At 48.6% G+C, this 22,193-nt stretch overlaps 1 protein-coding gene across 1 annotated transcript in view; it reads right to left on the bottom strand.

Annotated features, from left to right (window-relative positions):
- The window catches only part of St6galnac5 (ST6 N-acetylgalactosaminide alpha-2,6-sialyltransferase 5), a 144,628-nt gene that overhangs the window by 18,338 nt on the left and 104,097 nt on the right, over positions 1-22,193 (bottom strand). The window contains 1 exon segment of the mRNA XM_038312123.1: positions 665-1,074. Coding sequence (XP_038168051.1) covers positions 665-1,074 — 410 coding nt within the window.

Raw genomic sequence — 22,193 nt, forward strand, 5'->3', positions numbered from 1 at the left:
CACTTTATCTTGTGTGTCTCCCTGGTCTGGAATTCATCAAGTAGGCTACATTTGCTGACACCAAGCCCCAGTCATTTACCTGTCTCCCAGTGTTGGGATTCTAAGCATGGCCCACCATGCCCTCCACACCCCATTTTTTTTTTTTTGCGTGGATACAGGGGATCCACACTCAGGTTCTCATTCTAGTGCAGTGAGCACTTTGTACACTGAGTCCCCGCACCGCTCACTTCCGGAAATGAAGCTACTATGTCCGGCTTTTTCCTAATGTGGGCCAGGGACCACTTAGCCTTTTTTTTTTTTTTTTCTAAAATAAGGACCTGGTCATAAATTACTCAGTGATTGTCACTGTGTACCGTGTCATTCTGCATGGTACACTCAATTTGAACAGTCTGTTACCAGGGCAACCCAACATGTGGGCCCCATTGAGGTTGATGACAGGAACCTGAGGCTCACAACACAGACCCTCAGCCAGAGCTTGGCTTTTAGTGAAACTGTCCCCAACACACATCCTCACTACCCCTGCTTCCCTCCATCCTGAGCTCTGTACCTGTCCACAACACATCCTCACTACCCCTGCTTCCCACCGGTCCTGAGCCCCTCCCCCCCACCTGTCTACAACACACATCCTCACTACCCCTGCTTCCCTCCGTCCTGAGCTCCGTACCTGTCTTTGCCGGTCTCCTGCTTGAAGAGCTCATCAAACTGCAGCATCTTGTGGCGTGTGATCATGAAGGCCTTCAGCCGGGGCAGCACCTGGCTGAGGAGCTGCAGATTGTTGTATACCTGGCCCTTGCCATCCCGCCGCATGTAGCTGCTGGGGCCCCAGAAGATGAACACGGTGCCCTGGCTCACATTGAGCAGGTCGTGGCGGTTGCGGAGGATCCTCTGGATGCTGGAATGTGCGATGACCCGCAGGCTGGTGCGGTTGCCCACATCGAGCCCGTAGCCTCGGGTGGGAGCGTCGTTCATGCGGATAACACACTCTGTCCGATCTATCTGGGGGCCCTGCTGACTGTGCAGCAGGTGCCCTGAGCTGGTTACCAGGGCGCAGTCGGTGCAGTGCATTTTCAGGGGCTGCAAAGCAGAGGGAGGAGAAAGATGGAGTCAGGCAGAGGAATCGCCTTTCTTGGCACCACCAGGTTACATCCCTGTCTTCAGATGTCTCCGCCCTTCTTTTGCCCACCCCTCTTCCCCCCCCCCCCTTGGCAGATCACATTGCAGCTGCATGAATCCTTGCGCTTCCTTCTAAACTGCAGCGGCTAGGCAGAAGCGGGGTGTTGATCTGTCTGTCACAGGCTCAGGGCTTAGATATCTGTGTGAACATGTGACCCAGTAAGGTGGCCACTGGTGACAGGAAGAAGTCGTACTTTCAGGACTACATCTTTCTGAATCCAAAGTTGACCCCCAGTCAAAGCAAAGTCTTCCGCAAATTGCTGTGGCTTGGGTTTGGCACCCTTCTCCATCTTGTTGCAAAGCTAAGCATTTATCACGGCTCTTGGATGCTGTGGATGTATGACCCTCAACAAAATGCCGCTTAACAATCAGATGGCGATGCCATGAAGATTCAGTGCTGTCGTTTTGACATGGAGAACTGACTATTTGATCTTGTTTTACGGTTTGGAGGAGGGCGGACACCCACCTACCCCGTCTTCGCAAATATGAATAAAGCCCCACTAAGCATTTATCAGCCTTGGCCTCGGACCCAACTCTGGAACTGCAGAGTTTGGGTTCTTTCCTGCAAACACACCCCACGATGGCCTGCGTGGAAAGCCAGCCAGGGGCAGCGCCAGCGACAGTGCTCAGTCGAGCATCTGAGCCAGTGACTTCCTTTCTGAACACCTAAGAGCGAACAAATTAAACATTTCATGCTCATGTTTAATGGGAACCATCTCTTACGTGTTCTAAGAAGATAATGAGATTAGAGCCTGAGCCCAAAGTTGGGAAGTTCAAAAGAAAAAGAAAATGGCAAACGGGATGTATATTTATTTTGAGACAAGCGCCTCTGGGTCCCAGGATAAGGGACTACTGTGCTTGGAAAAAAAAATCCAAAATGGCAGATGGACAGTCAGCAATGGAGCCTGGTGGAAACCAACTGGAGAGAATTTTTAAGAAGGAGGAAGTCACAGAGGTAGGAAGCTGTCTTCAGTGTTGACAACCAGCACCAAAACAACTTCCCCGGAAAAAGACAGTAGGCATGGGGAAGCAGAGGACTTGCCTTTACTTCTAAGGGCTGATAGGGGGCTGAGAGTGGAGAACAAGACACACAGAATGGGCCCTAGCACTTACTGCAGTGACTGACCCAGTGTCGTGAGCTTGTCTGGTGTGAGAGTTGGAAGTCCTGCATTTTGGGAAACCCCTTAGTCCTGAGAAAGCGAGTGTTCTTAGCGAAGTATTGCCATAGATGGGAAGGTCCCTGGAATGTCCTGCGGCAATGAGGAACTTCTGCAGGTAGAGGGGCTGTTCAGACAGGGTTAGGGGAGTCAGGAGATGGAGTCTGTGTCTGATCTCAGAACACGCTCACTAACCTCCTTACATAAGCTCAAAAGGAATGAGTTAGTAGTTGTAGCCCAGTGACGCTGGTTCCTGCACCCATTTTTTCACCCTGACATTCACTTGAGGACCTTTAATGAGTACTTCATATGCCCTGAAGAACCATACAACTCAGAACATTTTCTTCATTAGGTTACTTTATTGGTTTTTTTTTTACCTTTATGTTTTTATTAGCATGTATTCATCATATGTAATAGTGGGTTTCACTATGAAATTTTCATACATGTATATAATGTATTTTTTAATAGTATCAGCCCTAAATTAGCTTCTTTTGTCTCCTTTCCAGTGATTCTTTACTCTTCCTAACCTTTCTACGTATGTGTGTGTGTGTGTGAGAGAGAGAGAAAGAGAGAGAGAGAGACAGAGACAGAGACAGAGACAGAGAGACAGAGACAGACAGAGACAGAGAGAGAGAGAGACAGAGAGAGATAGAGAGCGCGAGAGAGAACAAAGTTTCTTCAGGGTTGCTTACAGGAGCCTGGGCACTTTATCAGGTAGCTACAACCCTGAGAAAAATGTCTTTTCTCTCCCATCAATAATTAACTACAAACATATCCTCAAGAGAGCAGGGGCCTTGAGAGCTTCCCTTCCCCCTATGGCTGGGCATGGACTGTTCATCTTCTCAGAACTGCTATTAGCTCTGAGATGTAACCCCACATCATGGGTGGCAGAGAGGGACCCAGAATGTTAATCCTTCCTCTGGCTCCATGGTGTGGGCCCCGGATCCAATAAGAAAGTGGCCGGTGATCCCCATAACAATCTTGTCACTACTGAATCAGTGGCACATCTTGTCTGAATGGTCACCATAGCATTGCAAAGGACAGCTAAGTAAGACTATTTATGACTCTCCCTGGTGGCCTGAACCTTCCGTCAATACGAGGGCTCTCCAGCAGAGCGGATGCTTCCGGCCCAGTTCCAGATGGATCTTTCTACATCCGCCAATGAAAGCATCGGTGTCTTCAGGAATAGGTCTTACCGCCTGGTTCTGGGGCAGCCAACCTTACTGTCACTTGCTCATATTGCTTCAGGGGTTTCGGGGGTCTCCTTGACAACCCCAGCACTCTGTCAGGTTATGTCGAAGTTCACTTCAGTGGACCCTCAGTCCACATGGGCTGAACTTTCCATGCTGGTTTTGAATTTCCAGCCACTTTATTGACTGTGACTGAGGGCCCCGAAGAGGGCCCCAGCAGCTCATTTTCCCTGTAATTATTCTATTAACTCCTCACAGCTGAGGCCAACTGGCAGATGAAACACCAATCATCCCATGGGCACTCCAAGGACCTTGGTCTTTTTCTCATCTTTCCCTACAGAAGATCTTTTCAGGGACGGAGAAGGCATCTGTACAGACCTGCCTTGCATATCCTCTGTGATCACCGGACACAACCAGAACCCATCAGGAGTTGACCAAACCCAGACAGCCGTCCTTTCTCTCCCCTGCCCACCAGCTCCTGGCAGGCGCTAACACCCACTCTTCAAGCTGAGTTCACCTACTGCATGTTGCAACAAGGGAAGTCCGAGTTCTGCCTTCAGTGTCCATCGCTGAGGAGCCAGTAAGAACAGCGCTGGTATTCTACACGTGACGTTACACTTCCAGCAGTTGAGAAGACCGTGTATGGAAGGTGGGACCACTTCCAAAGAGGAGACGGAGTCTGGTTCCTGCATTCGGAAGGACCAATGATGTCTTGGAAGCAGAATGGCTGAAAAATCACACAAATCACACGACCCTCTTTCTTCCTGAGGGAGCTGTGCTCTTCCACATCTCAGCACATTACAGTCCTAGCATCTGACTGAGCTGGGCGGAACAGGCACAGGTGCTGAGTTGGCTCCTGATGCGGTGTCTGTGTGCTCCTCCCAGGTGATGGGATGTGGGGTGGACAGGTCGCTAAGCAGAGCATGGGAAGACCAACTTCGGGTTCTGCTTGGGAGACAAAGTGCTACAGACGACGGAGGTGGGGCGGGGGCTCTGAATGGAGTTTTTACCTAGAAAGACGGCTTTTCTGGGTTCTTTCCTCACCATATTCAGCCTCCCAGATCCTTCTCCTTAGAGTCCATTTGCTCCGCAACTGTGTAGTTTTGTAGACAGTGTGGCCACCCCCATCACGTCACTCTGATCTTGGCTGGGAAGCAGCTGAGATGAAGCGATTGTCCAGGATGCACACAGCCCTGCATGAAATCCCCAGCACCAGATAAAGCACTCAGCATGGCTGTGCCTGTCAGTAATGTCTTCACTTGGGTTGTAGAGGAAGCTCAAGGGCATCCTCAGCTACAGAGTGAGTCTAGGTCAAGCTGGGCTAGATGCTGACTAGAGAAAGTGATGGCTGAGTGAGAGATTCCCAGCTTCTTATTTTCTCTATCCTGTGAATGCACAGGAGCAGAAGGTGCCCAACCAGCAACTCGCCAGTGAGTGTCTTGGTTCTGATGTACAGTAGGAAGGGGACTGGTGAAGACACCTGTCTTCACGGGAGCGGACAGTGGCGTCATCATGGCTAGAGCTCAGGACACTGCCCAAAATTAATGGCTGGCTGGAATAATGTCCCAGGACGCAGTAAGGGCCATTAAGCCCAGCCAGTTATTAATCCCCAGTAAGAGCTTGATGCCAAGGTCATTAGAGCTGGCATCGGGTGAAAAATGCCCAGAAAAATCCACAGCACATAAGGTGTTCCCGGAGAATGAGTCCTCAGAGACCCGGAGCTGTGGATCACCTTCCACCACCCCACACGGGGGTAAGCAAGGTGCCCGGAAGCTTGTGGGAGGCAGGTGGCCAGCAGGCTGTCCAGAGGAACATGCGTGTGTACATACATGTGCAACTCATTTTATTTTTGCTGTCCCCTTGCACTTTGTCACTTTGTAAGCATTTTCTATGGCCCTAGAACCCAGAAAAAGGTGTGCAACCTTCAGTGGGGCCCCGGATGGTTTTAGAGAATTTAGCCTAATCCTTCTATCACGTTCCTGGCGTCTTTCTCAACATAAAACATCTCATAAAACACACACACACACACACACACACACACACGGGACAGGGAAGCATGACAACTTCTATCATGGCTAACCCCTTTACATGGTGGTGACAGGAACAATTCCTACTTGAGGAAGCAAGCTAAGAAATCAAGGTCTGATTTTTGTCACAGCCGGAGGAGCAAGAGCAGGCGGAATTCTCTCCTGTGACCTAGCGATGCCTCAGGAGCGTTTCTTAAGAGAAGAGGCCAGGCCAAGCCGAATTAGAGCTGACACCTAAAATACCCGGTGATGTCCTTGCACACATTTGCAGCCAGCAGCCCCATGGCTTCCCGTCTTAAAACGCTGATTTATTCGGCAGGGGAAAAGGTGCCTCAGAATGTGATGCCCATTAGCTCAGTAATGACACTGGCCTTGCACTGGGGGAGGGAGCCTGTTGGTCTGGAGCAAACAGATATATTAAATGGCTTCAGGTGTTTCAAGACACTCTGGCCTTGCAATCTGATGTTTTCCTGTAATTACCAGGCTGTTATTAGCTGTCAATCTTGGTCCAGGAGCCTTGGTGAAAGCCACACTGATTATTTAATGTGAGTCTCCAGGAAAATGTGACTCTCTCAAGAAGTGGCTTTCCCTGCTGCCCAGTGACAGGCCCACCTACTATTCTCTGGGGCTACAGGGCATCAGCAGTCTCTCTCAGGCAGCTTCTCTCTTCACCCATAACTTCCGGTATTGTTCCCACCCCTTGCCTGGGTGAGGATAGTCAGGCTCCGTGGCAGAAGGCGGGACCGAGCCATGTCTAAAAATCAGGTTTTTAATGTTGCTGGCTTCCAACCTGCTTCTTGTACTTTTCAGGTGAGTATTACCAGGCAAGATGCTTAGCCTTTCAAGGCCCATTCTTCATCTATAACATGAACACAGGGAAGTCCATCTCCAAGGGGAAGCATGCCATCTCAATTCACAATGCACCTGACCCTAGCTACTCATCCCCTAATTCTGGGCTCTTTCTTGATATTTGTCCTCTAGCCTACAGTTCATGTGCTCCTGTTGGGTCTGTCTCTTCCACCTCCTCCCTTCCCATCTCATCACGCCTCCTGACTTCATAAGTCACCCGCACCTCACCTTTGTGTCAGTGGTACTCTTAGCTCTGAGCTGATGGCGTCTCTCATTCCTCCTCAGCTAGAAGTTCCTGGAGTCATCTTCAACACGCAACTCAAGTTCTGTCATGCGTCTGCGGAGCCTTCCGGGGGCTTCCCGTTGAGCTCTGTGATGTGGCCCAGCATCTGCAGCTTGCTCTTTGTCTGTCCCCCAGCGTTCTTCTGTACAGCCACTGCACTACCCTCTCCCGCTGCTGTCTGTCTGACGTGCATTGCGTTGGCTGTTCCTGCTCTCTGTGTGGCTTTTCTTTAAGCCCTCCAGGAGTAGCCTCACATGCTGAAAATTCCTTCCCGCTTTCCCATTCCACCAGCCACCTGTCCCATCTGTCACTTTCTCCCATGACCCAGATTTTATTTTATTTTTATAAACTGGTGTGTCACTCTAAAGTATTCCTAATTATTGGTTTGTGTGCCTTTGTGTTTTGTCTTTCCCATATTCTGGGAGGTAAAAGGAGAGGCACGATCTTACTTACAGCTTCTCCACCACTGCTTGTCCAGCAGAGGTGTTCAACAAACGCTTTTGAACAATAACAATACTTGAGCAATAGGCATGTAGACACTTACTTGGGGTGTGGCCTTACGTGGGGCATGGCCTGACTTGGGGCGTGGCATGAAGAATGTCCATGGGTGTGCTTGCTGTGTTTAAATGTCTCCATTCGGCAGGTGACCTGTCCCAGAGACTTGCTGACTTGGGAAGCTGATCTTATTTTCTGAAGTGCAACATTGGAGTTCAGTACATGTTTCATAACCGTAAATAGCACTGAATTAACTTCAAGGGGAGGCCTGGGAAAGCCCATAATTTCTTTTTAATTTAATTGCATTTTAATGAGGTTTTAACAGTCTTATTAAGATATAATTTGTATGCCATAAAATTTACCCATTTTATTTTATTACCATTTTAATATGGGGGTCTCCTGTAGCCCAGGCTGGCCTCAGACTCACTATGTAACTGAAGATGGCTTTAAACCTTTGATCCTGTCCCCACCTCTTAGGTGCTGGGGAGTGACAAATTCACTGGTTTTAAATTCAAGTTAGGTGGCTCCACCATGACCCAGTTTTAGAATAGTCCCATCATTCTGAAAAGAGACCCTTTACAGCCCTGCCCATGCCCTGTCTACCCCTATTTGACGACTGGGCCGCCTTTAAACCTGTTTGCCATTTGTCTTTAGCTGTTGTCAGTGGAATCCCTGTCTGCGGTCACATGCTCTACAGCGTACCTGTTTTTCCTTTCACTGGTTTATTTGGGTTCTATCTGTTGTTGATTATAAATCATGTGACAATTATGCAAAGATGAGCCTCTATGTGGACTTGCATCTTCGTGTCCTCGGGGAACCTAGGAATGGCATTGCTGTATCATATGATAATATTGTTTAATATCTTAAAGTTTGCCAGACTGCATTCCCAAGCTGCTGTACGTGGGGATTCCATTCTGTGCATCATTGCCAGGGTCTCCTGATGGTAGCCATTCCGGTGGGTGAGAGGAAATGCTTGTGTTTTCAGGCTTCTAAGGACAAATGAGGTTGACATTTTTATAGGATTATTACGTATTGCACCATGCCTTCCACGCTAAACAAGTCAGCAAAAGTAGAAGAATCCTGAACTCTGAGTCAACATTCAGTTGACTTCTGATATGTGTTGAGCCATATCAGTGTGCTGAGTAATCTTAATGTCAGCTTGGCGGGCTAAGAGCCCCTGAGGAGATCAGGGAGGCATACCAGAGTGTCTAAGAGGATGCTTCCAGGGAGGTTAACTGAATGGAAAACACTCACTCTGAATCTGAGTGGCGCCATCCCCTGCCTGGGGTCCTGAGTGGTGCCATACCCTGCCTGGGGTCCCGAGGAGATAATACAGTCTTGCTAAGTTTCTTCATGGTCCTTATCACAAGCTTGGATGACTGAAAGTTCTCATTCTTCATCCTGGTGCTTGGCACACAGCTTAGAGCAGGTGTTCAGGAGATACTTGAGGTCATTTATTGCTGTCTTGGTCCCTTCTGTTCTTGGTAAGCCATAGATGATTTTCCTTTGTTTCCCATGAGTGTGCACAGTGACTTGAGGGGCAGGTCACATCCTAGAGACTGCTTCTTGCCTGGGATTCTGGCACAGTGGTTGGTAGTTTACATGGGTTCACCTGCCATCTTCATATGACGCCATGATGCTACTTCCTTCATACACACATGCAATTGCTCCCTGGAGGGCAGGCCACATAAAGACCCATGTGCTCATTCAAATAATCAGAAGACTGCTTTTCAGTGTTGCTGGACAAATCTGATCCATAAACCTGACTTGATTGATCTGCTAGCTTTGCAAGAAACCTAGGACAAAGATGAGCATGCTTGCAGGCCTGGGAAGGTAACTGAGCTAATGGCCATGAGAACTGAGAGTACTGTATATGGCTGAGTAGGGAGCAGGGCAAAGCTGATGGGCATCCTGTAGCCATGGTACATCCTCCAGGTCAGGCAGAAACTTGTTCTGTTAATGCAATGAAAGTTTCTTCTCCCCCCTCTCATTTGCTCAACACACAGCTCTTAGACACCGACTATTTATGTAATGGAATCTCCTGGGTAGCTACCAAGGACACTACTCTCTTTACCCTTCTGGCTATTCCCTGCTATATGGGAGGATTGTACAACATAATGCCACAGACTCCTGGCAAGAAGAGATGGGCAGGTCTCACTTGGTCACATGACCAGAAGAGTGAAAAAGCAGCACTGAGCTGGAGGGACCCCAGCGTGGGTGACGAGCATGGGTACCAGCCCTAGGCCCTTCACTGTTGGCAGAATTAGATGAAGAGTTGGGTATGGTCACATCTGCCTGCAATCTCAGAACTCAAGAGGCCGAGGACCGAGGGCCACCTTGGGGTCTAGGCCAGTCTGGAATACACGGTGAGACTCTGTCTTGAAACCCAACAGAAGAAGAGAGGAAAGGGAGACAAAAGAAGGATGTAGATGAGGGAAAGGAGACAAGCAGGAAGAGAGAGAGAAGGGGGAGGAGGAGAAAGAAGAGAAGAGGCAACAAGGGAGGAAAAGGAGCAGAAGCCTGTGCAAGAGAGGGAACAAAAACAGCACCAGAAATTAAAAATCTTGGAGGAATTTAAAGAACCAAGGTGAAAGTAACAGTAAAGATCTGAGAGACCAGGGCGGTGGAAGCGGAGCCGCAGCAGAAGAGGCTAGGAGTCGGGATGCCTGCCGTGGGAACAAGGTTCCGCCACGGAAAGGCATCTCAACAGGCGCCACACGCCACTGACATCTCCAGTGGTCAAAAGAGGCTGGAATCAAGCCTCGCTCGTGTAGGTAGGTACAAAACCAACCGGGACCTTCAAAAATAGCCTAGACAAATAAGATTTGGTGCGAAGAGGGGATCCTGCTTATGGTATTTTAAGCTTCATTTGCTTGTAAAATTTATTTCCCAACCACACTGAAATGAAGTGCTAGAGCTGGGCGGTGGTGGCACACACCTTTAACCCCAGCCCTTGGGAGGCAGAGGCAGGAGTATCTCTGTGAGTCTGAGGCCAGCCTGGTCTACAGAGGGAGTTCCAGGACAGCTAGTGCTGTTACACAGAGAAACCCTGTCTCAAAATAAACAAACAAGCAAAAAAAGGAATGAAGTATTACATTGAGAAGTTATCGTTGGAGGAGACTCAGCAGTACCTTCCTCACAGTGAGACCTCTTCCTCCAAACCCATGTCTCCTTCCATGAGGCATCCAGTGGGTGTGGCTTTTTGGCCCCACACCACATCTCCAGTTTTTGTGTCTTTAGGGTGAGCCACAGGCCTCCTGATGGACCTGAGCAGACACCCCTTGGACAATTAGGAAGAAAGCCATCCTATAATTCTTTGCTCTTCCGATGCCCCCACCTACTTGGCCTAGTGAATTTGAAACATTGATGCTGGCAGAGAGAGAGGATGGAGGTCCATACCCAGGTCTCCAAGAAGTCTTACTTCTTTTTGACTCTGTGATCAGGAAGCTCATCTCGAGCTATTGCCCCTTTTGGGTAATCTCTTTGGGACAACCTGTAGCCTAACCATGATTCTTCTATGAGGGAGACAGGGCCCTTGTTCTGTTGACACTGTAGCACAAGGCTAGAGGTCAGGTCCTCACGTCTTTCTGAAGGACGGTTCTGACCACAGCTCTCAAACTTGGTTATCTGAAAGGACTTTACCCCCTTATCCACCAATGGAAGTCTGTGTTTCTAAAGGAGTCCTTCATAGTCCTTTTCGCTGATCTGTGTCAGCTCCCTGCCTTGGGCCGCCACCCACTGCTCTAAATGGGCCCTGTCCTTGTATCTGTCCTGAGACCAGCCTCCATTCAGAGCACGCTGCCTGGGTTGCTAGGTCTGGCACACCCTCCACCTGCCTACCACTTCAGACCCTGTGCCAAGCTCACCTGCCCAGCAGAGCTTTGGGTCATAAAGATTGCTTGGGTTAAAATCCAGTGACTTGCTAGCTTTTTCCCAATCTTTTTAATTTTTAATTATTTTTTATTGTTTTTATTGAGCTATACATTTTCTGCACTCCCCTTCCTCCCTCCCCTCTCCCCTTCTACTCTCCCCCTGAGCTCAGCATACCCAATTTACTCAGGAGATCTTGCCCTTTTCTCCTTCCTAATTGGATCCAGCTATGTCTCTTCTAGGTTCCTCTTTGTTGTCTATGTTCTCTGGGGTTGTGGACCGTAGGCTGGTTATCTTTTGCTTTATGTCTAATATTTGCTTAGGAGCGAGCACGTATTATGTCTTTCTCAGTCTGGGTTACCTCACTCAGGAAGTTTTTTCTAGTTCTGTCTATTTGCTTGCAAATTTCAAGATGTCATCATTTTTTTCCACTGAATAGTATTCCATTCTGTAAATGTACCACATTTTCCTTTTCTATTCTTTGGTTAAAACAACTCTGAGATACCATCTTACACCTATCAGAATGGCCAAAAAAAAAAAAAAACACGGACGACAACTTATGCTGGAGAGGAGGTGGGATAAAGGGAACACTTCTGCATTGCTTGTGGGAGTGCAAGCTGGTACAGCCGCTTTGGAAATCAGTATGGCCATTTATGTGAAAATTAGTAATCAGTCTGCCTCAAGACCCAGCAATACTACTTTTGGGTATATACCCAAAGGATGCTCGCTCAACCAGACATAGCAGCATTATTTGCAATAGCCAGAACCTGGCTTACCAGTTTTTGACCTTGGGGAAATTATTCAGTTTCCCTATTTCTTAGTTTCCTCATCTATCAGGTGCTGTAGGATGCGTGTTTTCAGGGAGTGAACTCTGCTTGCTCCTCTGCCTCCAACACTTCCCACTGCCACCGTTTCTTTCCCAGTTACAGCCTTGTACCCGCCACCTCCTTGGGAGGGATGGTGATCTTTTTAATCCATGTCTATACTGCTTCGCAAAGTGGTTGAATTACAGAGCAGGGCCAATAAATGTGGGCTGAATGAATGGATATATGAATTTCAGAGGCATCCCAAAGTGAATTTCATCTTTCTATTCTTTATTGTTCAGAGAACTATGACTTTTTAAATATTTTGATCCTGCTTAAATTCTAACCAGACAATGCTAAGACCCCTTTAACATTCTGGTGCCTTGAAAAGGCTTTGATAGTGTGGGTGAAGTTATGAGTCCCTAGACTGAGGATTCCCACAGTCCTTGGGGACTTTGCTTGGGTGTCCAAGGTGAAGGACTTAGAGAGTTGTTGCCGCCAGGTCAAGCAGAACAGGGGCGGGTCCTTTACCTTTTTGCTTATTCTTGGACACACCTGAGGTTTCAGAAGAGAGCCAGAGAGGGGTGCAGTAATTTGAGGCTTCAAGGACTGCGTGTCCTTCAGTGCTGTCAGAGAGGGAGGTGCAGCGCAGGGCACTGTCAGTTACAGAGCTTGACAGCAGCCTTCCCCCGTGGGCTGGCCCCACTCACTCTCAACTGCACTCAGAGATGCTGTGATGTTTATTTAAAAAATAAGTCTTAGGATGGACATCGGAGGTATATATAGGTCATTGTTTCATCAGACATAGGAAAACATTCATTTGTGTGTGCGCATGTGCGCCCGTGTGTGCATGTGTGCCTGTGTGTGCGTGCACACACTTTCATATGCAACCCCAGGTGCCATTCCTCAGATGCCTTCTACCTCCCTCACCCCTTTCATAGATAAACTATCTCACTGCCCTGGCATTCACTGAGCAGGCTAGCCCGGCCAGCTAGGGAGCCAACCTGTCTTTGTTTCTCCAATGCTTGGATTACGATATGAACCACCACGCCTGGCTTTTATTACTTGCATTCTGAGATCAAGCTCAGGTCTTCACACTGATGATGTGACAAACCCTTTACTGACCGAGTTATCTCTTCCAGCCCTGAGAAGACATTGTCATTACTGAAATCATGGCAGTCTCAGGGACCTCTGTCTGCTCTGCAGTTATTCCTCTTCCTTCTGGATTTTGCTCTTTGGACAGCACGCACAGAGATGCTTACCCCAGTCCTCTGCAAGCTGAGCTTACCTCCAGTCTCCACAGATCAGCCTCTCTTCCATCCCCATAGAAAGGCACCAACTCATGAGTATGGCAATAGGATCTGGACATTTCTGGCACCCTCTCCTCAGCTGCCCAAGGAACTAGCTGGGGGCGTCTTCCTGGACACCTGGGAACCCTCTAGAGTCAAGTCTCTGCCAACCCTAGAATGGTTCCCTTAATTAAGATATATAATTCCTTGTTCCCATATCCACCCTTCCTATATCCCAACCATCCTATTCCCCCAAGCTCCTCCCATCCTCCACTTCACACTTTTCTCTCCCCATCCCCCCATACCCCCATCCCACCCCACCCCCAAGTTCCCATTTTTTGTCCGGCAATCTTGTCTACTTCCAATATCCAGGAGGATAACTATATGTTTTTATTTGGATTCACCTTCTTATATATCTTCTCTAGGATTTTTTTTATGAATTATAGGCTCGATGTCCTTTGTTTATGGCTAGAAACCAATTATGAGTGAGTACATCCCATGTTCATCTTTTTGGGCCTGGGTTACCTCTCACCATAGAACCTTCACCTGGCATTGGATGGAGAAAATGACAGAGCCCCACATTGGAGCACCAGATTGAGCTCCCAAGGTCCTGATGAGGAGCAAAAGGAGGGAGATCATGAGCAAGGAAGTCAGGACCGTGAGGAGTGCGTTTACCCATTGAGATGGTGGGACAGATCTAATGGGAGACCACCAAGTCCAGTTGGAATGGGACTGATGGAACAGAGGACCAAACCGGACTCTCTGAATGTGGCTGACGGTGGAGGAGGACTGAGAAACCAAGGACAACGGCAATGAACGTAAACTCTACAGCATGGACAGGCTCACTGTGAGCCTTGTCAGTTTGGTTGCTCACCTTCCTGGACTTAGGGGGAGCTGGGAGGACCTTGGACTTAACATAGTGAAGGGAACCCTGATGGCTCTTTGGCTTGGAGAGGGAAGGAGTGGGGGTATGGGTGGAAGGGAGGGGAGGGAAGGGGGAGGAGGAGGGGAGGAGATGGAAATTTTTAATAAAAAAATGAGAAAAAAAAAGAAAAGAAAGGCACCAACTCTGGACAGTTGCTCCAGCCAGAGCTCAGTGTGCGTCATGCTCGGTCCTGCCTCTGTTTCTCCACCCCAGCCCAGTCTTTGTCCTTCAGCACCAGCTCTCCCAGCTCTGTCCATACACCTCTGTTCTGTCTGCCGGCTTCTTGCCCTCACTCCTTGAGTTCATTGATCTTCACTCTAGAGCCTGCTTATTGGCCAACATCTCTTGTTGGATGCTAGACAATTTGAGGATTTTATTTGTTTATTCATTTTAAAATGTCATTTGAGAGACGATTTCCTGTATTTTAACTCACTATATATTTAAAATGAACTTTAACGTCTACTATTCTGCCTCCAGCTCCCAAGTGCTGGAATTACAGGCACTGCTACCACATGTCCTTTATGCCATCCCACAACACACACAGAGCACTGGAGATGTTATTTTATCCACAGAGCTTGGCACAGTGCCTAACACACAATATGGACGCAATATATTGTCACCAATATCAATCTCTGGCTTCCAGCAACTGGAAAGGCTAATAGCAAAGTAACCTTCACCCCTGTTCCCAGGCACGTGCCCTCTGAGAAGGGTTCATGATCCCCACAGTCAAGAATAAAGGAGTCTGGGCACATCCAATCCATCTTTGGTGAGAAAGACAGCATAGCATTGCTGTGAGGGATTTGGGCACAGACCATGTATCTTTTGAGGTTAATTACCTTCTAGAACTGAGAAAGGACCCGTGGCCAGCCCGTGCACAAGGAGCTCACTGTAGCACTGGCTCCTGTCATTAGCCTTCATCACTCTCAAAACTTCTCCACTGCCATCTTGCCCAGGCTCCTTTATGAACTGCTGGGCACACACCCCATGTCTAGGGTGTTTGGGACCTCATGACCCCAACACTCAGTTTGTTCCTGGGCTCTCTGCTTGGCCCACTCTTGATCCACTAGGAGCAGCCCTATAGGGGTGGTGCAATGGGACCATATTTCCATCGCCGTACCCACGCCCAAAACATTCCCATTCATTCAGACAAGTGCTTTCCAGTAGTTGCTATGTGCCAGGCACTGTTCTTCATGCTAGGGATAAAACGACCAAATGATCCTCCCCAAAACTGGGCCTGAGATGGAGAGTGAGATCTGCCCTGGGGTTGATGGCCACCGTCCTGTCTGTTCTGGTTTTACAAAGCCCTGCACGTGGCATCAATCCCAGTTCCATGCAAAGGCAGACATGCCTGTACCTTCTAGAAAACAACCTCAAATCCTATTTTGGAGAGACAGCAGGGCGAGAAGAGACAGGATGCAGCCAGAGAGGGTCGGAGGTCGCTTCCAGTGCTCACAGATGGGAGCAGGATGGACCTTCCCTGGATGAGGTGCTGGGAGTCTCGCCTTAATGACTGGTCCCAGAGTCCTTTGCTTTCTATAAAAATAACAGCAAATGTATCAAAGGTGGCATATCACATTTAAAATTAGCCACGTTTGGAACTGCGGAAGAGAGAGCAGCCCTGGGATATGAAGAAACATAGCCAATGTCACATAGTCAGGATCAAAGCTAAGTAAGACTGGGCTTTGTGTTCAAAAGACCAACCAGTTCCCTCCTCACCGTGCAATGTTGCCTCCTAACAGAAAACGGGGGCACGCGGTATGTGTGTGGTGGGGGGCGATGTCCTCTCCTGTAATCAATTCTAGACAAGTCATGAGTCTCCTACTAACCTGCCATGTCTACGTTTCCTCCCTGCTGAGAGCGGACAATCCACTGGCTCTGCATGCAGGGTTAGAAAAGGGCAGGCTGCATGGAAGAGTGGGCTGAGGTGGGGCTGGGAGCGTTTGCTCAGTAGATGTAGCTGTGGGGCAGGAGACCCCCGCCTTCCAATCAGCCTCTTCTCACATGCCCTTTTCCCCTCACCACTTTCTGGGTATCACAAGACCACTGGCTACAAACGTGCCCTGCGTGTCTGGGATTTCCAGATCAATACTGCTCCTCTGCGACCCAATTTGAAAAGACTCAGGCACCCAGAGACAGCTGTTTCTCACCTAAGGGCAAGAACCCAGTTCCTGAAGCCAAAGGGGACTGTATGGGGATCAGGTGTTTTAGCATCGGACCGGGACATGGAGTGATGTTGAAGTCTTGGGCGTCAGTGGAGGTTCCTAGGGACCATTCAGTACCTGTCGTGTTAACACTGAGGGCGAATGGAATCCATGGGGACCAGTGAGGGATATGAGAAGAGGCAGAGAGGTGACATGAACATTGGAGAAGACACAGGAATGAGGGTCATGGCAGATGGGCTTTGGAGATGGGAGGCATCCCTGGACAGATCCAGACGATGGTCAGGTCTTGGTTTGCTCCAGCATGGAACCCGGTGACCAGCTGTGTGCATGGCTCCCCTTCTGCGTAATCCTATCTTAGCCTGGGCATCCAGGCAGGGCATCTGTCTGTGTCTTCCATGTAGAGTTTCTGAGCCTCATATGGCAAAGGCCTTTCTGAAACCCCTATAATCAGATGAGAAAATCAAGAAGTTTCTAGTGTCTCATCTCCTAAAGGTCAGACCAGAGGAGGACCCACTTTCAGAGACAGAATAATGATGCCTGTGACGTCTAGCCATTAAAAAATTTGTGTGAACTTTTGGGTATGTACCTAAAAGATGCTCAATCATACCACAGGGACATGTGCTAAACTCTGTTCATAACAGCATTATTCATAATAACCAAAACCTGGAAACAACCTAGATGCTCCTCAACCAAAGAATTAATAAAGAAGATGGGGTACATTTACACAATGGAGTACTACTCAGCAGTAAAAAATAATGACATCTTGAAATTAGCAGGCAAATGGATGGATCTAGAAAAAGCCATACTGAGTGATGTAACCCAGACCCTGAAAGACAAATATAATATGTACTCACTCATAAGTGGCTCTTAGACATAAATCAAAGAAAAACCAGCCTACAATTCCCAATCCCAGATAACCTAGACAACAAAAAGGACTCTAAGAGCGACATACATGTAATGACACATAGGAAGGAGAAAAAAGACAAAATCTCCTGATTAAATTGGGAGTGTGGAGGTCATGGGAAAAAGGAGAAGGGGGAAAGGGAGGTGAACAGAGAAATATGTATAGTGCAATAATAACAATAAAAATTGTGTGTGTGCGCACTCACATGTGTATGCGCGCATACATATGTGTTTGTGTATGCACGGTCATTTCTATGTATGTGGGTAAAGGCCCGAGGACACGAGTTGTTGTTCTTTGGGTGTCCACCTTTGTTTTCCAGGCAGGGTCTCTCGCTGGCCCTGAGCACATCAAGCAGTTAGCATGTCTGGCCATCAGCCCCTGGGATATCTGTCTCTCTCCATTCAGACTGGGATTGCAAGTGTGCACACTGCCCCGGCTATCGAAAAATAGTTTTTGTGCATTTATTCTCCATAACATATAACTGGATGGAATCTTTAAATTAAAATACAAAACAAAGCCAGTTTTGTGGAACTTTTTCTGGTCTGCAGCACCACTGGACAGCATGAAAGACGATCCCTCTGTGCTGGGGAATCTAGCTGGCACCCATCACTGGGGTTCCCTGTGTGAGGGTTCAGAGTCCTGGAAGTCTGTTTTCTGGATGCTGCCCCTTCAAGGACAGGAACCCCAACAATGACACAGCAAACAGTGCATGGCATTTACTTCCTATCTGTAAGGCACAAACACTTTCCATTAAATATTGTCTGGAAAGTTTTAACTCTAACGTGTGTGCTACTGTGAGGGCTATGGCCTGCACCTGTGAAGGTCTCAGGAGCTTAGCTTCTGGGGAAAAAGCAGAGGGATCAGACAGTAAGCTGCTGCTGCAGAGATGCTTGCAGTGCCGAGCCTTATTCTCTGTTTTTCTGGACACGAGGGCAGTGGGAGCTTTCATTGGAGCAATTAAACACCACTCTCCTCAGAAGAGAGAATGACGCTTGCTGAGTTTCTCAGAACTGGCCATATCCCAGACAGCTCTCACTTAGGTGTGCGCTATTGGCTGGGAGGAAAAGCACCAACGGTGGTGTAGCTCAGTCTGAAGGAAATGGCTGTATGGAAAAGACTTTGCTATTCTCATAGGAGGTCTGATTACACGGTTCCCAAATGTCCCCGAAGCCTCCTGACATGGGTGTGAGGCGCAACCCCGTGAATTGTCAGCACACAGAAAGCTAGGATTTAGAGAGCGGCTTCCGCTGTGCGCTCTGTAAAATGTGTCCCGTGAGGAAGATTAGTATCAATCACAGGCTTATTGGAGAGAGAGATGGGGTCCAATGATAACCTGGCACCATCAACGAGAGTAATGGTCTAAGAAGCAAAAGCAATCAGAGAGGAGAATGGAATCTGCACAGAGAGACAGAAGTAGAAAGCCGGCGTATAATGGATCACGCTGATGAACAGGCGCTGTTAGCTGGCACAAAGGCGGGTGTGAGCGATGCCGCTCTGTGCGCAATGCATGCGGCCAACACTGATCTTCTGGATGCCTCCGGAAACAGACCTGCCACAGCCAGAAGCCCAGCCGCACACCGTGGTGCTGGTTCCAGAAGCTGTTTACAGGAGGGGTGCCGACACTGTGTTCACAGAACCTCATGTGGAAACAATAAAAACACACGCCCTAGACTCAGCTGATCTGGATTCCAGGGTTAGCGCGTCTCTAAGCAGAGATGGAAAGGCCGTCTGACTTCTGTTTAAAAGGAGACAGCTTGGACTATGGTTCTGTTTTTGTTCTGATTTGAAGGGATCTTGGAAAATTTTCATACTCCTTCCCCCGAGAGGCTGCATTTAGTTCCCCTTCCCCAGACTTCATGTGGCCTGAGTGCTTCTGCCAGCCAACAGCAGGCCTCGGGGATGTCACGTGTGACCTTGGAGCTGGTGAAACGTGGCTGTTGCCCCCTCCCTGTCCTGAGTTCCTCAACTTGGTGCCCCGCAATGAGGCTGTTAGAAAGCCCAGGTCATTGGAGATCCTCCCTCCCCCCCCCCCCCCCCCCCACCACATACACAAGCGCGCACACACACAGGGCTCATCTGAAGCCCCTGCTCTCAGCCAGCACGGGCACTCAGCATCAAGGGAGACAGAGATGGACAGCATCTGGTATGCTGAGCTGTGGCAGCACCAGTTTGCAGGGTGTGAGAGGCCCTGTGGAGGCCTGCCTCGCTGGGTCTCGTCAGCTCTCAGAACTTGGAGTTAAAAACCTAGGATTCTTAGTGTTTTGTGTCAAATTTGGGGTCGTTTGAATGCTGCCTGAAGCAAATGATCAGGCATAAACCAATTCCTCCCTCAAAACAAAACAAAACCCTACAGGTCTACAACTGAAAGGAAGTTGAAAAAATAAAAATAAGATGGGACTGCCTCATGATCACGAAACTCTGCACACACTCCAGCGCTTCTCAGAACCACATTAAAGTCATTTAAAGATGACAGCAGGCGAATCCCTCCTTCCCCCCCGAACACACCCATCCTCGATGGAGGCAGGGTTGTGGTGCATTATTTTAACTGGGCAAAGGCTGCATTGGTTTATGCTGTGGAATGTGACTGTAACTGTGAAAACCTGTGTCACTTCTGTTTATGCTGCATTTGTTTAATGATGGAAGGGTGTGTGTTTAATTATCTAAAGATGTGCTGCACTTGAGGCTCCCTGCCTGCCTGGAGCACCTGATTGGTCTAATAAAAAGCTGAACAGCCAGTAGCTAGGCAGGAGAAAGGGTAGGCGGGGATGGAATGCAGAGAGCATAAATAGGAGGAGAAATCTAGGCTGGAAAGAGGACCAAGGAGGAGAGAGCGAGGGCGGGGCTGCCAGGCAGCCAGCTAGAGCAGCAGAGACAGTAAGATACAAAGAAGTAAGAAGGCTGATAAGCCCCAAGACAAAAGGTGGATAAAGAGAACCCAGTTAATTTAAGTTAAAAGAGCTAGCCAGAAATGTGCCTAATCTAGGCCGTGCATTCCAAACTACTACGTCTCTGTGCCGTGATTTGGGAGCTGGTTGGTTGGTGGCCTAAAAGACAGAGCCCGGTACAGACAGGGCCACTGAAGACCGTACCCAGTCTACAGCTGTTGTCATGCCTGCCACTTGCTCTTGTCTGGACTGGGAGTTTACCATCGGCAGAATTCAGGTATTTGGGTCAATTCCTTATGTTATTTTTGGTGGCATAAATTCAGACTAAGGGGACTTTTCATGCGTGATATGGTCTAAATGTTTTGCTAAAGTGTTGTGCTGAGCAGTGCGTGTGAATATCCATAGTCCAAGATCTTTCCGTTCACGTAGATGGAATAATAAGAATTTGGAGAGGGGAAACGACACACAAGACACCCGTACATCCCAATGACGAAGAGCTAAGCACCGCCGTCGGTGTGATAAAGCACCATTTTCATGCCTAGGCTGGTCTCGGACCCATGAGCCTGGTCATCTCCCTAGCTCAGCTTCCCACGGAGTTGGATTCTGGTTGTATACTATCACGCTTGGATCAGCACCCAAAGCCCATGGACCGGTCAGTAGGGATGCTCAAGGTAGCTTCTAGCACAAGAGAATGTTTGCAGTCAGGAAGCTTTTGCTTCTTAGAATATGGAGAACAGAGCACTTGGGCCTGGCTTCACAGAGTCGGGCCAATTGCAGAGTCCATGTGAACGCTCTACCAGCATGGAGCTGGGTGGTGCTCCCGACGGTTTTCCCAAACCCCTCAGATGTGAAGATGTGGGCTTCCAGACTCCACGCTTTGGAAGCTGCTTTCATTAGCGTGTGGAAAGAATGGAGACATGAGAACAAAGCTTACTCCTGTCCAGTGTCACCAAGCTCTTCTGTGGTGACAGCAAAACCAATGTCCCTACTCTCCCCTCAGCTGGGTCCTGTGTGGGGAAAATAACAAGCTTCTCAAGCTCTGGGACACAAAGATGGGCCGTAATAGACGGCATTGGGAATGTCCGGGTGGATCTGCCCTCGGCCTGTCACCCAAGGATGCAGTTTCTAGGCAATGGAAGAGTTTAAGCAGGGGAGGCATGCTCCCTTCCCAGAAGTGCGGGGGTGGGGGGAATTAATGTGGCTTCACTGTTTCCCTGGGGCTTTGAGGAAGCCATCTGTCCTGTTGGCAGGGCCAGGGCCACCCAAGTCCTCTCTTTATTTTATTTATTTATTTATTTTTTTTTTTTTTGGTTTTTCGAGACAGGGTTTCCCTGTAGTTTCTAGAGCCTGTCCTGGAACTAGCTCTTGTAGACCAGGCTGGCCTCGAACTCAGAGATCCGCCTGCCTCTGCCTCCCAAGTGCTGGGATTAAAGGCGTGCGCCACCGCCGCCCGGCTCCAAGTCCTCTCTTAGTCTGTGTTCCCGGCTCCCTTGTGAAATGCTGTATTTATCTGTCGAGTGATTTCTTTGCTGTCCTGTAAGGTTCGGTGGCTTTACAGTCTCTTCTTTCTGGCAGTCAGTAAAAGCTGACATTAGAAAGGGTGAAGGGACTAACAGTGGTCACCACACCAGGTGGCAGGGAATATCCTGCCACACCTGTGCTGGTGGTTACCAAGCCTCAACACCTGTGGCAGGTGTTGACTATCAGAAGAAGTCAAATGACTTTCAAGGATTGTGTGTGTGTGTGTGTGTGTGTGTGTGTGTTTATGCCCATATCAGAGATTGCCTGTAGAAGTCAGATGACAGCTACAGGACATCTTAATTAGTTAACGTGTGTGTGTGTGTGTGTATGTATTTACGCCCATATCACAGATTGCCTATAGAGATCAGGTGACAGCTACAGGACACCTTGATTAGTTAACTCGTGTGTGTGTGTGTGTGTGTGTGTGTGTTTATGCCCATATCAGAGATTGCCTGTAGAGGTCAGATGACAAGCTCTTCGTAGTTGAATTTGGCTATTCAAGCTTAGTGGCAAGTACCTTTACCAGATGAGCCATCTCGCGGTGGCAGTTGGTGGGGATGCGATATTAACAGAGGCCTGGCTCCAGTGCACTTCTGGCTCACAGTTAGGCCTTTCATACTAGTTAAGACGAAAGGCTTTGCAGTGGCAGAACAGCCTCCT

This window comes from Arvicola amphibius, chromosome 14 (assembly GCF_903992535.2).
Source record: "Arvicola amphibius chromosome 14, mArvAmp1.2, whole genome shotgun sequence".
NCBI lineage: Eukaryota > Metazoa > Chordata > Mammalia > Rodentia > Cricetidae > Arvicola > Arvicola amphibius.